Genomic DNA, 12,581 nt, shown 5'->3' with positions numbered 1-12,581 from the left:
TATTAACCGCACATTATTTGCTGTGAGTCAGCTGTTTGTGCATCTTACTGTGTCTACGGAGGAAGACGGTGTATTCATCAGCTCCTGATCCTTGTTACTATTAGAGAGTTTTAGCTTGCCCAGTATTCAGCTAAACGCGGGTGGACTGGGCGTTTTACCGGAGGGGCGGAGGCATAAACACGAGTGACTTGCACAGTGCAGCCACCCGGTGGAGCAGAGCTCAACCAGACAAACACAGCTAATATTGCAGTAATTGCTGCCAAAAATTTACACCAGCAGCAAAGTAATATACATTGGTTACTGCAGTATTAGCTGTGTTTGTCTGGTTGAACTCTGACCCACCAGGTTGCTGGCGCTGCGCAGGCCATGTGCGCTTACATCTCCACCCCTCCGGTAAAACGCCCAGCCCGCCTGCTTTTACCTGAATACTGGACATGCTAAATCTCTCTATTCTCAGAAGAAAATGAATGTCTATCACACTGACTTTTTTTCCCAATTTTGTGTGTTTCCAAATTACACTTTTGGAAGTACGAGAAAAAAGGGGGTTTGCCGAGGAGCCCGATTTTTATTAATCATATCGTGAGAAGCCAAGAAACAAAGACACAGAGGAAAACATAGGGGAAATTACTTGTGCTTACTAATTGAATTTAAAAAATTATGAATTAGTGGCAATGAAAGTGGATGAAAAAGCAACTTGCCGCAGGTGGGAACGATCCCACATCTTCGCATTAGCGTCTCATGCGTAATGCGAAGACGTGGGATCGTTCCCCCACCTGCAGCAAGTTGTTTTTTGATGCTAATGCGAAGACATGGGATCGTTTCCCACCTGGGGCAAGTTGTTTTTTCATCCACTTTCATTGCCATTAATTTATCATTTCTTTAATTCAATTAGTAAGTACAAGTAATTTACCCTATGTTTTCTTTGGTGTCTTTGTTTGGTCGCTTCTCAGTATATACTTTTGGAAGTAGTACTAAAGTAATTAGTTATTTGCCCTGTTTTTAGTTTCCTTTGCACTCTGAGGAAGGCCAGCCAGGCTGCTCTTTCAGCCCCTTCCCCTTTTTTCGCTCATTTTTGATGGGAACAGCAGAATAAAAGCAGTCTGTTGCTACTGCAAGCTTTCCGCCATTACAAGTTGAGTTCTGCCTGCTCCTGCGCAGAAGCGACATAGAAGGCTGACCCGCAGTGGAACTGGCACATCCAACGTGGCCAAGTGTCTGCAAAAACATCCACTCACCGTGGTGCTCACACTCCAGCACAAAGGTTAGTCAGAAAGTCACCTGGATCCGCCCATGCTTCATTCTGTGTGATGGGATCAAGGGTGCGGTGCTTAGGGAACCACAATGTCGAAGGAAGCATTGTGCTAAGCAGGTTGACAGCTGAAATGTTACTGTGCAGAAAGATTGCTTCTATCAAACTACCGTGAAATCCTGAGCAAGCACCCCCCTCCCCCCCAGCCAAGCAAGTTTCACTTACCAGCAAGCGGGGGGGGGGGGGGGGGGCTATCCTGGAACAGCACCAAAATTCAAGATGCCAATAACAAAGGTTTCCCACCATAATATAGAATGCAGTGGACATGGATTTCAAATTTCATTTAACATGAACTTTATTAAGCCAAAGATTAGTGCTGTTCTTCACTCTCAAATTCACTCTCTTCCTGGAACGGTGTGGAAATTTGACAGTAGCAGCCAAGTTGGGGATGGGGGGCCACTGCACGGATGGGGATGCTTGCTTGGAATTTTGCGGTAGGGTGTTTTGAAATTTGGTGTACTCAGTCCAATTAACTTATAACAATTCCAGATATAATGAATTATAGATTATAACTACCACATATAAGTGCATTAATGATTTCCCAACCCTTCCTATTGAAACTGCGTCCAGATATATAACTAACATTTTCGAATGCACCAAACTGTTACAACAAATACTTCAAATCCAGTCGTGGTACAAGGAGGACGCATGCGAAGTTCTGAAGCACGGAAGCACCCCCCGAACTGGGCAAGCACGGCAGTGCCCCCACCACCCTCATCAACTCTCCCCATTCCAGCCCAACTGCAACAAAAAATGTGACCACCACAAGAAAAGTTACTAGGGTGACCATGCTTTCAAGGCACGTGTGCGCATTTTGAAGGGCAAGTCTACGTATAAAACTGCTGATATAATCACTACCGCTCACGTAACTGTCGAGTTCATTGTAAACGGGTTCGACCTTACTGATCAGTAGAAATGGTGCCCTTGAATGTTGCATACACAAATATGTAATCGTTATGCACGAGTATCTGATATCATCTGCCAACTTAGTCGCTTGATGCATAGAATGCCTTTCTAATACAGCAGACTTGCGGCAGTTTTCGCTCTGGTTAATTCAATATTTTGGTTCATTCAATCCTGACCGAAGGTCCCAGCTGGTGCCCGTACACTTGTATGGGACAAACATTTCATTATTTTGATCCTGAAATGAGCCTTCGCCGAATAATTCGAACTTGGCTGGTTATCACGCACACGACTGACCCCAATGGTTACAGCAGTGGTGACTACAATAGTGGCAGAGTCCGTCTTGGCAGCCCTTAGAGTACAGTCAATCCATCGCACACAAATAATCTCCTGTTGAAAATGCCTATTTTCGGCCTACCCCAGGAATATTTTAAAGTGTAAATGGTAACCAAGGTTAAATGCCGCGCATTGAAATCCGTGAAAACCCTTGAATTTGAAAAAATAAATTCAAAGGCCCTTAAAATTTCTTGAAAATAAATGTGCTCCATGATTTCCCTGGAAACAGGCTGAGTTGCCAGTTTTGAACATTCAAATTAACAAACTCCACATCAGCGCTATGCCATGGACTTTGTCTATTGGAAAAGAATCCTTGATATTTTATTTCAAGTGTTAATGAATGATTGTAATGTGGCATGTCCACAGCCACCAACGACAAGCTTGTTTAAATCACCGTTGCTAATGTGGAGCGAGACAATGTCAGCTCAAACAATCAAGCCATGCCACCATTCTCTTGTTTTGCTACAAACAAAAAAAGCTTTGGTTTACACTGCATTCATCACGATTCCATGTTTGAGGCTTAGGCTTTAGAAATGCCCATTGGAAAGTAACTTTCAGCTATTTGGCTTTCACACATCTTTGGCTGGAGTCACACACTACAAACCATCATGCCAGGATGTGTTGACATCATTACAAAGTTACCTAAAGAGCTTGAAGCACGTGGCCAACTTGGCAGCTGGTTTTACAGCTAAGAAAAAGATTTAACTGTTTTTCAGTGTATATGTAAGATTGAGGATTGTCTCTCCCGCCTTTAATTTTGGCCTTCAACATCTTTGAAGTCCTTGAATTGTCATTGAATTTTAGTCAAATGTTTTGTACAAACCCTGGGTCACTCACAATTAATTGTTACCGCAGTTAGCTGGCTCTAATGACTGTCTTACTTAAGAAGATTTGTCTAAACATTGCGTGGACGGTGCAGTCTGATACGAAACAAAAACTGGGTTCGCAACAGCCTACTGTCAAAGCCAGCCTAGCCAGTGTCATTGCTAGTGCAACCACAAGATGGCAGTCCGTGCATTTCATTACCACAGCGATGCACCGCTCTCACTCTGGTTACGAAAGCACATCCAAACGATAAGTGTTTTTTTTTTTTTTACATGCTAGACTAGTGGCAACAAGTTGTGTCACATGTTCTTAGAGTACTGGAAAATTGCATGTGTGAGAGGATGGCCTAGCGAAGTGGTTAGTTAATCTAGGCTTGGGCCACCATTCGGTTACGAAGTGCTTTCAGAGTGGTCGGTGTGCATCTCGGTCGTGGCTGCGCATGGCTTTGCGCTTCACATACACAGCGATGCACCCTGCTTTAGAGGTAATCTGCCACGTGTGCAAAGAGTGGGTGTGCTGAGACGGCGTGGCATCACGTAAGCCGTCTTCTCATGCATTTATTATTGAAGGTTGCATAATCTCGAGTTTCAGTGACCCGTTGGAGTAAGCGGCTGATGACGCATTCACTTTCCGCTGCCGGCACTTTTCATGATAGCGTCGTCCCATTGTGGGCAACGCTATTAGCCGCTGGGGCGGAGTGAATGCGAAAGCGTGGCTGGCGTCGCCTATGTAAAGATGTCGTCGACGTGGCGTGAAACCGTATCATTCGTTGCGAACTCCCATATTCATCAAAACAAGCTGTTTTCTCATTCAAATTTGCTTTTTTCGATTGCCCGATAATTAGGAAAATTCTGCGGCCCCTTACCGTGTAAAAAAAATCGATCTGCAACTGTGCTTATTTGCATAAAATGTCAAATTTCAATACAACGAAATTTCGATATAACAAAGCAAATTGCTGATTTTACCTGCTTCATTATATCGAGGTTTAACTATATATTGAAATCTTGAAGGACTTGGAGCAACAAGCACAGACACACTCGTCAATAGTTTGTTTACGCTAGTGCAGCGTAAGATATGCATTCAAGAGAATAAGTGAATACTAAGAGACTGTTTGCGTCATAAAAAATTTGCATTTTTTTTTTACACCTGCAATGAAATGTTTCATGCCATAACAGTAACAGGGCAGTCAACGGTGCTGCCAGAGCACCTAAAGTAAACAGACAACAGTCAGTGAAGAATGTACAGATGCGACAGTAGCATAACTAAAAATTGTATATTATTTCAGCGGGTCAACTGCAAAGCTTGTAGCAAATTCTAAACATTTAGAATAATGTTCCAGGCTGGTCACTTTCTGGGATGCAGAATTGTCGCTCGCACCGGTGACGCCACAGGTGCTTGGGGTTAGATTATGGAAATGTTTTCATGGCCATTGGGCTCACCTAATAAAAGCAATGCAGCCCATTTGAGTTCCGTAATATTTGTGAACCTCAAAGGCCTTCAGCTCGGTAGGTTTGAAACATGCCCATTTGGCACATTGCATAACATCTGCTTTCCCTCGGTGTTTCTTCATTCACATCGGTGCTGTGACAGGTAATCAATTGCTTCAGCAGCATTCCTTTTCTAATACACTCAGGCACTCAGAGTCTTTACTCCAGACATGCGCATACTTGTTACATTGTGTGGCTGAAAAGATGAGGGTATGGTGAGGGGAAAAACGTTGCTGCTTGTTGCTATATCGTGGGTGCCCACTAAGTGTAATTTCTTTTTTTTTTATTTTGCTGTGCCACAGACAATAACCAACCGTCACTTTTTTCACTGCAAAGTAAGTTGTTTTTATGACTAGTCTCTGTTTTCCTTGTTTATTTCCCAAGCTTAACGATTACACAAGCAGATTGTACAAGCAGATTACAGAGAATACATTACTGTGCCTTTTAAGGAGAATAACATAGAAGTTTAGCAGCAAGTTATGGACCTTGCAACAAGCAATAAAACAGAAAATGGCAGGCATAACATTAAACGAGGTAGCAAGAGTATGGCTGATTGCACATGAATAGATATTCTAGCTGAGGAGGAGGAAGTGCGCCACACAGATAGATGGACTATCATGTCCTTCTGAGATCCCTTGCACACTATACAGTCAAACCTCCCTATAATGTGTTATCTGATATGTATAGCGAAATAAATGAAAAATTGTCTCACCACTGTATAGTATGCTGAAATATGTTTGTAACACCTACCAGATATTACGAAGATATTTTTTGTGTGAGATGCAACTTCGGTTCAACTTTATTGGCCATTCGGTTTGGGGCTTTTTAAATTTAAGTTGCAAGCAATCATGTACAGTGGAACCCCGTTCATACGTTTTTCACCGGACCGGGGAAAAAAAACGTAACAGCCGGGAAAACGCAACAGTGAGGAAAGCTCCGAAAATGAATGAAAAAAAGTGCAGCTTCAACTATAGACAATTTATTTCGTCAGAGTGCGCTTAGGACCTAAAAAAAAGTCCAGAATTGTGGCTTGCCGTTTCTTTCGCTCGCTAGAAATCACCACACGTTTATCAATAGCCTGGAAGGCCGCATTGCTGTCAGCGTCGCTGTGAGGTGCGACGTACCTGCGGAGGAGGTCCAGAGCCGCAACGGCTTTTCGAAAGCTACGATTTGGCAACTCCCCGGCATCATGCGGCTCGTGCATCGCAGTCTGCGACTTCACTCGCGACCGAGATCCCAACGATCTCGGCGATGCTCTGACACTCTGATGTCCCGACAACAACATCCACGGCGACGTAGTCGTCGTATGTGACCGCCATTTTGGCTTTTGGCGAGTTTTGGCCGGGCTTGGCTATGGAGCTGGCTGCAAGAAGCCGCACGCCAGTTCGATGGCGGCCTCTCGAACTGGCGTGCGGCTTCTTGCAGCCAGTTCCATAGCCAAGCCCGGCCAAAACTCGTCAAAAGCCAAAATGGCGGTTGGAGCGCGTTGCCTACTTTAGCCCAGGCGGGTTCGGGGGGCTAAGTTGCGACGTATCATGCGGGAACGTTTTCACAGCTACGACGTAACAGCGGGGTTCCTTATACATTGGATCCTATGGAAGCTATGCCGGGACCGGATGAAAACGACGTAGCAGCCGGGAAAACGCAGCAGTGAGGAACGTAACAGCGGGGTTCTACTGTAAAATGTTTTTCCCAGATATGAAATCATTTGCATGTGGAACTGTATGGAAGTGGCTCAGTCACTTTCTGTCCCTCAGCTGTCAGGAAAATTGGCACTAATTTCAGTCATCATGGATGACAAAAAGTAACCTTGAAGTGCCTTTAGAACAATTTGGAATGACAGGAAAGTCCCGGATGCAGCCTAGCAGCAGCAGCAACATGAAAACTGAGCTCACAATGTTGCATCTTCCTACTCAGTCTTCAGGCAAAGAAAAGCATTTTTTTACTACCATATTTACTCGAATCTAGGCCGACCCCGATTCTAAGCCAACCCCCTAAAGTCCGAAGCCAACAAAAAAAAATATATATATGTTACCTCAAATGTAGGCCGAACAAAAAAACGAGGACAGCGCTCACAAAATGCAAACAGCATTTATTGAATCTGAACGTGCAGAGCTCATTCAACGTCGTCGTCGCTGCTAGACTCGTCGCTGTGTTCCTTGCCACTGTCACCTTCAAACAGTGCACTATCTTCGGTACCGTCAAGCGCATTAGATATGCTGCACTTTTTAAAGGCGCGCACGATCAAAGTACCTGGGTTGTCATCCCACACTGCAGCTACCCAGCCCGCCAGCTGCGATAGCGATGCACGTTTGATGCGGCCCATTGCCGTTAGCATGTGGTCTTCGTCAGTCAACCAGTCCGTGTAATATTTCCACAGACGATCCTTGAAAGGTTTGTTGATGCAGACATCAAGTGGCTGCAACTGGCCTGTCATGCCACCCGGTATGACTGCAAGGTCTGTGTTCGCTTGGGCGAGCGCAGCCTTCACGTTGTCGGTCAAGTGCCCACGGTAAGAGTCGATGACAAGGAGCGAGTTCTTTGTCAAAAGGGCTCCTGGACGCCATCGCCACGCAATCTTAACCCACTCTTCCACCATCGCACCCGTCATCCACCCATTCTCATTTGCCCGCACAATGACATTTCTTGGGAAAGTTTCTCCAGCAGGCAGTGTCTTCCTTTTAAATATCCTATAAGGAGGGAGTTTATGTCCTTCAGCTGTGCAGCACAGCATCACAGATGCGCGCTGCTTCTCATAGCCCGCAGAGCGCATCTTCACCTCCTTGGCACCTTTTTTCATTCACGGTGCACGCCACTGGCATATGAAAATACACAGCCGTCTGGTCGGCGATGCCGATTTTCCCAAGGTTGTAGCCTGCCGCTTCTCTCTTTCGCAGCACATTGCGCTGAAAAGCTATCAGCTTCTTTTTTATTTATATATTTTTAAAGTTGCTTGGCAGCTTCTGGGTCATTGAAGTGCGACGTCGGAGGCTGAAGCCAAAGTGCTTCATGAATTTCTGAAGCCAGCCCCGGCTGGCTTTGAAATCCTTTGGCGTTAGGCCTCGCTCCCTTGAATGTTCCCTAGCTTTCGCTTGAAGTACTTCTGTTGTCACTGGAAGGGCAGCTGCTCTCTGCGTCCTAACAAAGTCGGCCAAAACTGTCTCCACTTCGGGGTGACAGCCTTTCTTTGGTCCACTAAATGCTATCCTCGTTGCGGCGCACGCAAAAAGCTGCTGTCATTTTCTCCTCCAACGACGGACGTTTTGCTCGTCAACGCTGAAGTCCTGCCTGGCTTGAAGGTTTGACGATGCCTCTGCAGCTATCACAACTTTTCGCTTGAAAGCAGCACTGTAGTAGCATCTCCTGCTTGGTGCCATCGCGATAACACCACGCTGCACACCGACACGGCCGACACGACACAGGTCAAAATGGCGATCTCGCTTGTGTACGGTTGGCTACTGGCACGGCTAGTAGCGGCTGCGATACTGACTTTTCTAGATAACACTAGCTATGCACCATATTTAGCAGTTTCAATGAAAAACTGGCGCGCTTTTTAAGATCCTCAAATCTAAGCAGACCCTAGAGTTTGGAATGTGATTATTTGAAAAAAAAACTAGCGGCCTAGATTCGAATAAGTACGGTATATCAAATGCAAGGAGACAGTCACTTTCTCCACATACAATGGCGATGATGCTTTACATATCTAACCGTGGCATATGAGCTAAAGATAGCTTTTCTGTGTTCGTAACCTAACAATCGGTAATAAGAACCAACTTGAAAAGCTGTTATGTGCCTGAGCTGCCTTCAGATTTCAGGAGGATGTGAATGAAATATAACGCATGGATAGATATTCTAGCTGAGGAGAAAAGGGGAGTAGGGCAAATTGTAGAACACACAGAATTAGTGATCCATTGGAGTGGTGGAATAGGTGCTGCAGGAAGTAAAATGCAGTTAGCGGCACCAGTGGTGAGATTAGAGAATGAGATTAAATCTCAGTTCAAGCAGAACAGTACATCTCTGTAGCTTGTAGGTTTTAAGGATGTGCCTCTATGCCTGCTTTGCATTACATGTAAATGGACTTTGTTAGTTCACATGTTTGAGATGATGACTCCTCACGATAAATACGGTGTGAATTGTGTTTTTCAAAGCTCTGAGCTTACTGCGTCAATTAGTCTTGCCAATTTGCACTTGATTTGTAATTTGCTGCTAAAGAGACAAATCATCTTTGTGTCTTTCATTCGTACTTCAAGGCTACTTGCTGTCCTTCGGTCCTCTGTTTTGGGTTCAATTCTGGGACTTGCCTTTGTCTTCGTATATTCCTGCTTATTGATTAAGAATTGGTCGATTGATTTGATCAATTGACTTTATGTGTTCCAGGGTACAAACTGCAGATTACGTTTACGTACATCATCCCCCTGCACATTGTCACCGTCACGGCCAAGGTCACCGAACCTCACGGTGTCTCAAGTGGTGTCTCTGCAAGGTAGGCTTTTTTTTTTTTTCAGTGCCATATTAGAGAGTTATAGCTCAGCGGGTTTACGGGCCAATGGGCCCAGCAGGCGTGTGGAGACGGCAGCGGAGCGCCGCACGAGAGGAAGAGTTTTAGCTCAGCAATCCCTCGCTCGGTCAAGTGGAGCGCCTTGCTGCTCCACCTGTCGAACAAGGTTGGGGTTGCTGGGGAAAGATCAGTAGACTCAGCTCAGGTTCTTTATTGCGGTCATCCACTTCAAATCGTCGCCAAATGGCCTCGTTGCTGAAACCTCTCGCAGGATACGGAGATCCGCTTCAGTGCTGAAACATCTCCGAGGCCTTTTCGCCTACAGGCGAGCCAGCGCCACGCCTGAAGACTACGCTGACGAAATGCCACTGCTGTTCGTGCGCATAATCGCCATTCGTTTCGCAAAAATGCTGGTCCGCTGTGCACGCTCCGCTGTGGAAAGGATATCAGGGAGCAAGCGACGCACTCCGTAAAAATGATGGCTGCCCCAGCATACCGCACATGCGCAGTTGTGTCTAGACTGGCCTTCTGGGCCCACTGAGCTATAACGCTCTATTAACTGTGCTGCCATAGCAACTCATTATTTTTAACCATCTTCTTTTTCTTTGTGTAGTGCCTTAGTCTATTCTGCAATAATGACCCCTTCGAAAGAAATGTTCATCTCCTGCAGATGACATTGTCACTGTTACATTATGTGAGATAAGTGAATTTGCTCAACATTTCCTCGAAGGGGAGGTATAAGCACTTCTACATATCCTAGAAATGGAGTCGCACTGTCGCGCACGTTAATGTACCATTTTTAGCCCATAACAGTCGATCCCAGATATACCAAACCTGGTCATATCGAGTTGTCTTAATACAACAATCGTAACATCCTATGCAAAAGTTTAGTGCTGTGCTACGCGTGTATTGAACTCCCTTTCACCATCGCATTCGACATATAGAACACCGCATCGTGTTGTGGCAAAGAATACTTTGCATTAAAAAAGTGTTCACATGTCTCTGCCTTTGTCTGGGTGATCCTAAATACATATATTGTCACATAAATATGTTATCTGTAATCTTCTGTTCGAAAATAAGAAGGTGCTTACAATGCGCATTGTTTCTTTGCCCTTCCTTGCCAGCCCAGCTATGTCCCCGTCCACGATTCTTGACAACTTGTTTGGTGATGACAACGGCCTCTGTTCTCCGAACCCTGCCAACCATTTTCAGCTCAAGAAAAATGGGTGAGATGTCATAAACGCTTCACGTTGACTTCTCATTGCTCCTTATAATCTTATAGTCATAACGTGGGATGGCATTTTTCAAGTCCATAATCTGTGCATTGGTGCTTAGAAAAGCATTTGAAAATGAGATAAGGGTTGCACAGCAAGTGATTGAAGAGAAAAATAGACATGTAATGTTTTGGGACAGGGAGACAGTGTTATGGATGAGAGAGAAAATGTGGGCAACTGATATTCTAATTTGAGATTGCAAGGGAGGAGGGCAGTTAGGCAAGTCATGTGATGTATAGAGCTGATAATTGGCGGTGTGCTACCATAACAGATTGAGGGCAAAGGAAAGGTAAACATAGTTGAGGGTGGCAGAGGATTATGTGGTGTGATGCAATTGGTAAGTTTGCTGCTCCCATGTAACTCTACACCCTTTAGATCATGTATAGTAAGTCTGGCCGTAGCCTGCCAGGCCTTAGAACAGAGTGTGCTACTAATATATCTGTGCATCTTCAGCACAGGTGTGTCAAGGGATGCCCATAGAGAGGGGCATAACCCCTCTGCAGCATCCTCTCTACCCCTGTATGTCTCTTCAGCCATGTAACGTTCACCTGACATGAAGGACAAGATTGTGTTCACCTTTTCATGCTTATTAAGGAGCACTGACGTCATATTTGGAGCACTTCCTTTTTCTTTTTTTGTAACTGAAGATTTATGTCCTGGAAAAATGCTGGCAAGCATTGAGCACCCTAAATAGTTTACTATAACATACTTAATTCTTCAAATCACTTCTGGTTTCAGCACCCAGGAGGTGGGTGTGTCATGACACCATGATATACAATTAAACCTCATAATAACGAACTTCAATATAACAAAATTCTGGATATAACGAAGTATTTTACATTTCATAACCTCTTGTCCATAGAACACCATGTATTTAGTACCTCAATATAATGAATTGTGTTTGTATACGATTTCAGTATAACAAAATTTCACTGGCACCGCAAAGTAATGCCGAGACAATAAATTGAAACTTCTGCAGATGCAGATACTAGTCAATTAATTTAATTACAAGCAACGGCTTGTAAATGTGCCTCTCAAATTATGCGCCGTGCAACAAGAGCGACTGCCAAAGCGGAGACACATCATATTCCGTATAAGGCCCAAGTGCAATAGGATCCTTTTGCACCCAACGCACTGTGTGCTTTAGATGCGAGTGAAATTGTGCGAGGGTGAGACAAGAAAGATGTTGGCTTTACGAGTGCCGCCTTCCTGTGCAAACAAAGGAAAAAAAAGGGGAAAGGGAGCGAGCTCTTAGTAACGCAGTGAAGTGCACACAAGGGCACTAGGAATAGGGGGGGGGGGGGGGTGTAAGTTTCTGCATGTCTCGATTTGCGGCGCACATCTCTGCTGTGGCTGCGCATGATTGTAAGCACGGCTGAGTGCACACGCAGCTGTGCACCCTGCTTTTTGCACCTGTACGAAGAGCGGGCGTGCCGAGACAGCGTGGCATCGTGGAAGCTGTCTTCCAGCGCATTTAGTATTGGAAGTTGCGTAATCTCAAGCTTCCCATTGCGGGTGATGCTATCAGCCGTGGGGCAGAGTGCATGCGAAAGCGTGGCTGGCTTCACTCAATTTATAACGCCTATTTAAATATATCGCCGACGTGGCATGAAACCGCATCATTCGTTCCAGACTCCCAAGTTCATCGAAATGAATTGTTTTCTCATTCAAGTTTGCTTTTTTTCAATTGCCCGATACGTCGGAAAATTCTGCAGCCCCTTCCCATTTAAAATAAGATCGATCGGCGACGGTACATTATTGCATAAAAGGTCGAATTTCAATACAACGAAATTTCAATATAACAAAGCAAATTGCTGATTTTACCGACTTTGTTATATCGAGCTTTAACTGTATTGTCTTGCCCCATTCCTGCAATTGCTGCAGCTGCCAGATGCGAACGCAGTCAGGACAACTGTTTGTAGTAGAGCACTGCATGTGCCCGGGCAGAC

At 44.9% G+C, this 12,581-nt stretch overlaps 1 protein-coding gene across 3 annotated transcripts in view; it reads left to right on the top strand.

Annotated features, from left to right (window-relative positions):
- thoc5 (THO complex subunit 5) overlaps positions 1-12,581 on the top strand; it is a 78,566-nt gene that overhangs the window by 50,361 nt on the left and 15,624 nt on the right. For 2 of the 3 annotated variants that reach the window (XM_075686289.1, XM_075686287.1), the window contains exons 10-13: positions 1,159-1,261; positions 5,163-5,195; positions 9,238-9,343; positions 10,483-10,584. In XM_075686289.1, the coding sequence (XP_075542404.1) occupies positions 1,159-1,261; positions 5,163-5,195; positions 9,238-9,343; positions 10,483-10,584 (344 nt within the window). The remainder of the gene's footprint in view (positions 1-1,158; positions 1,262-5,162; positions 5,196-9,237; positions 9,344-10,482; positions 10,585-12,581) is intronic. The other variant, XM_075686288.1, reaches the window with a different exon arrangement.

Source organism: Dermacentor variabilis, chromosome 3 (assembly GCF_050947875.1).
Source record: "Dermacentor variabilis isolate Ectoservices chromosome 3, ASM5094787v1, whole genome shotgun sequence".
NCBI classification, from domain to species: Eukaryota; Metazoa; Arthropoda; class Arachnida; order Ixodida; family Ixodidae; genus Dermacentor; species Dermacentor variabilis.
Note: the sequence above shows the minus strand (reverse complement) of the source record. Positions and strands in the feature narration are given on the sequence as shown.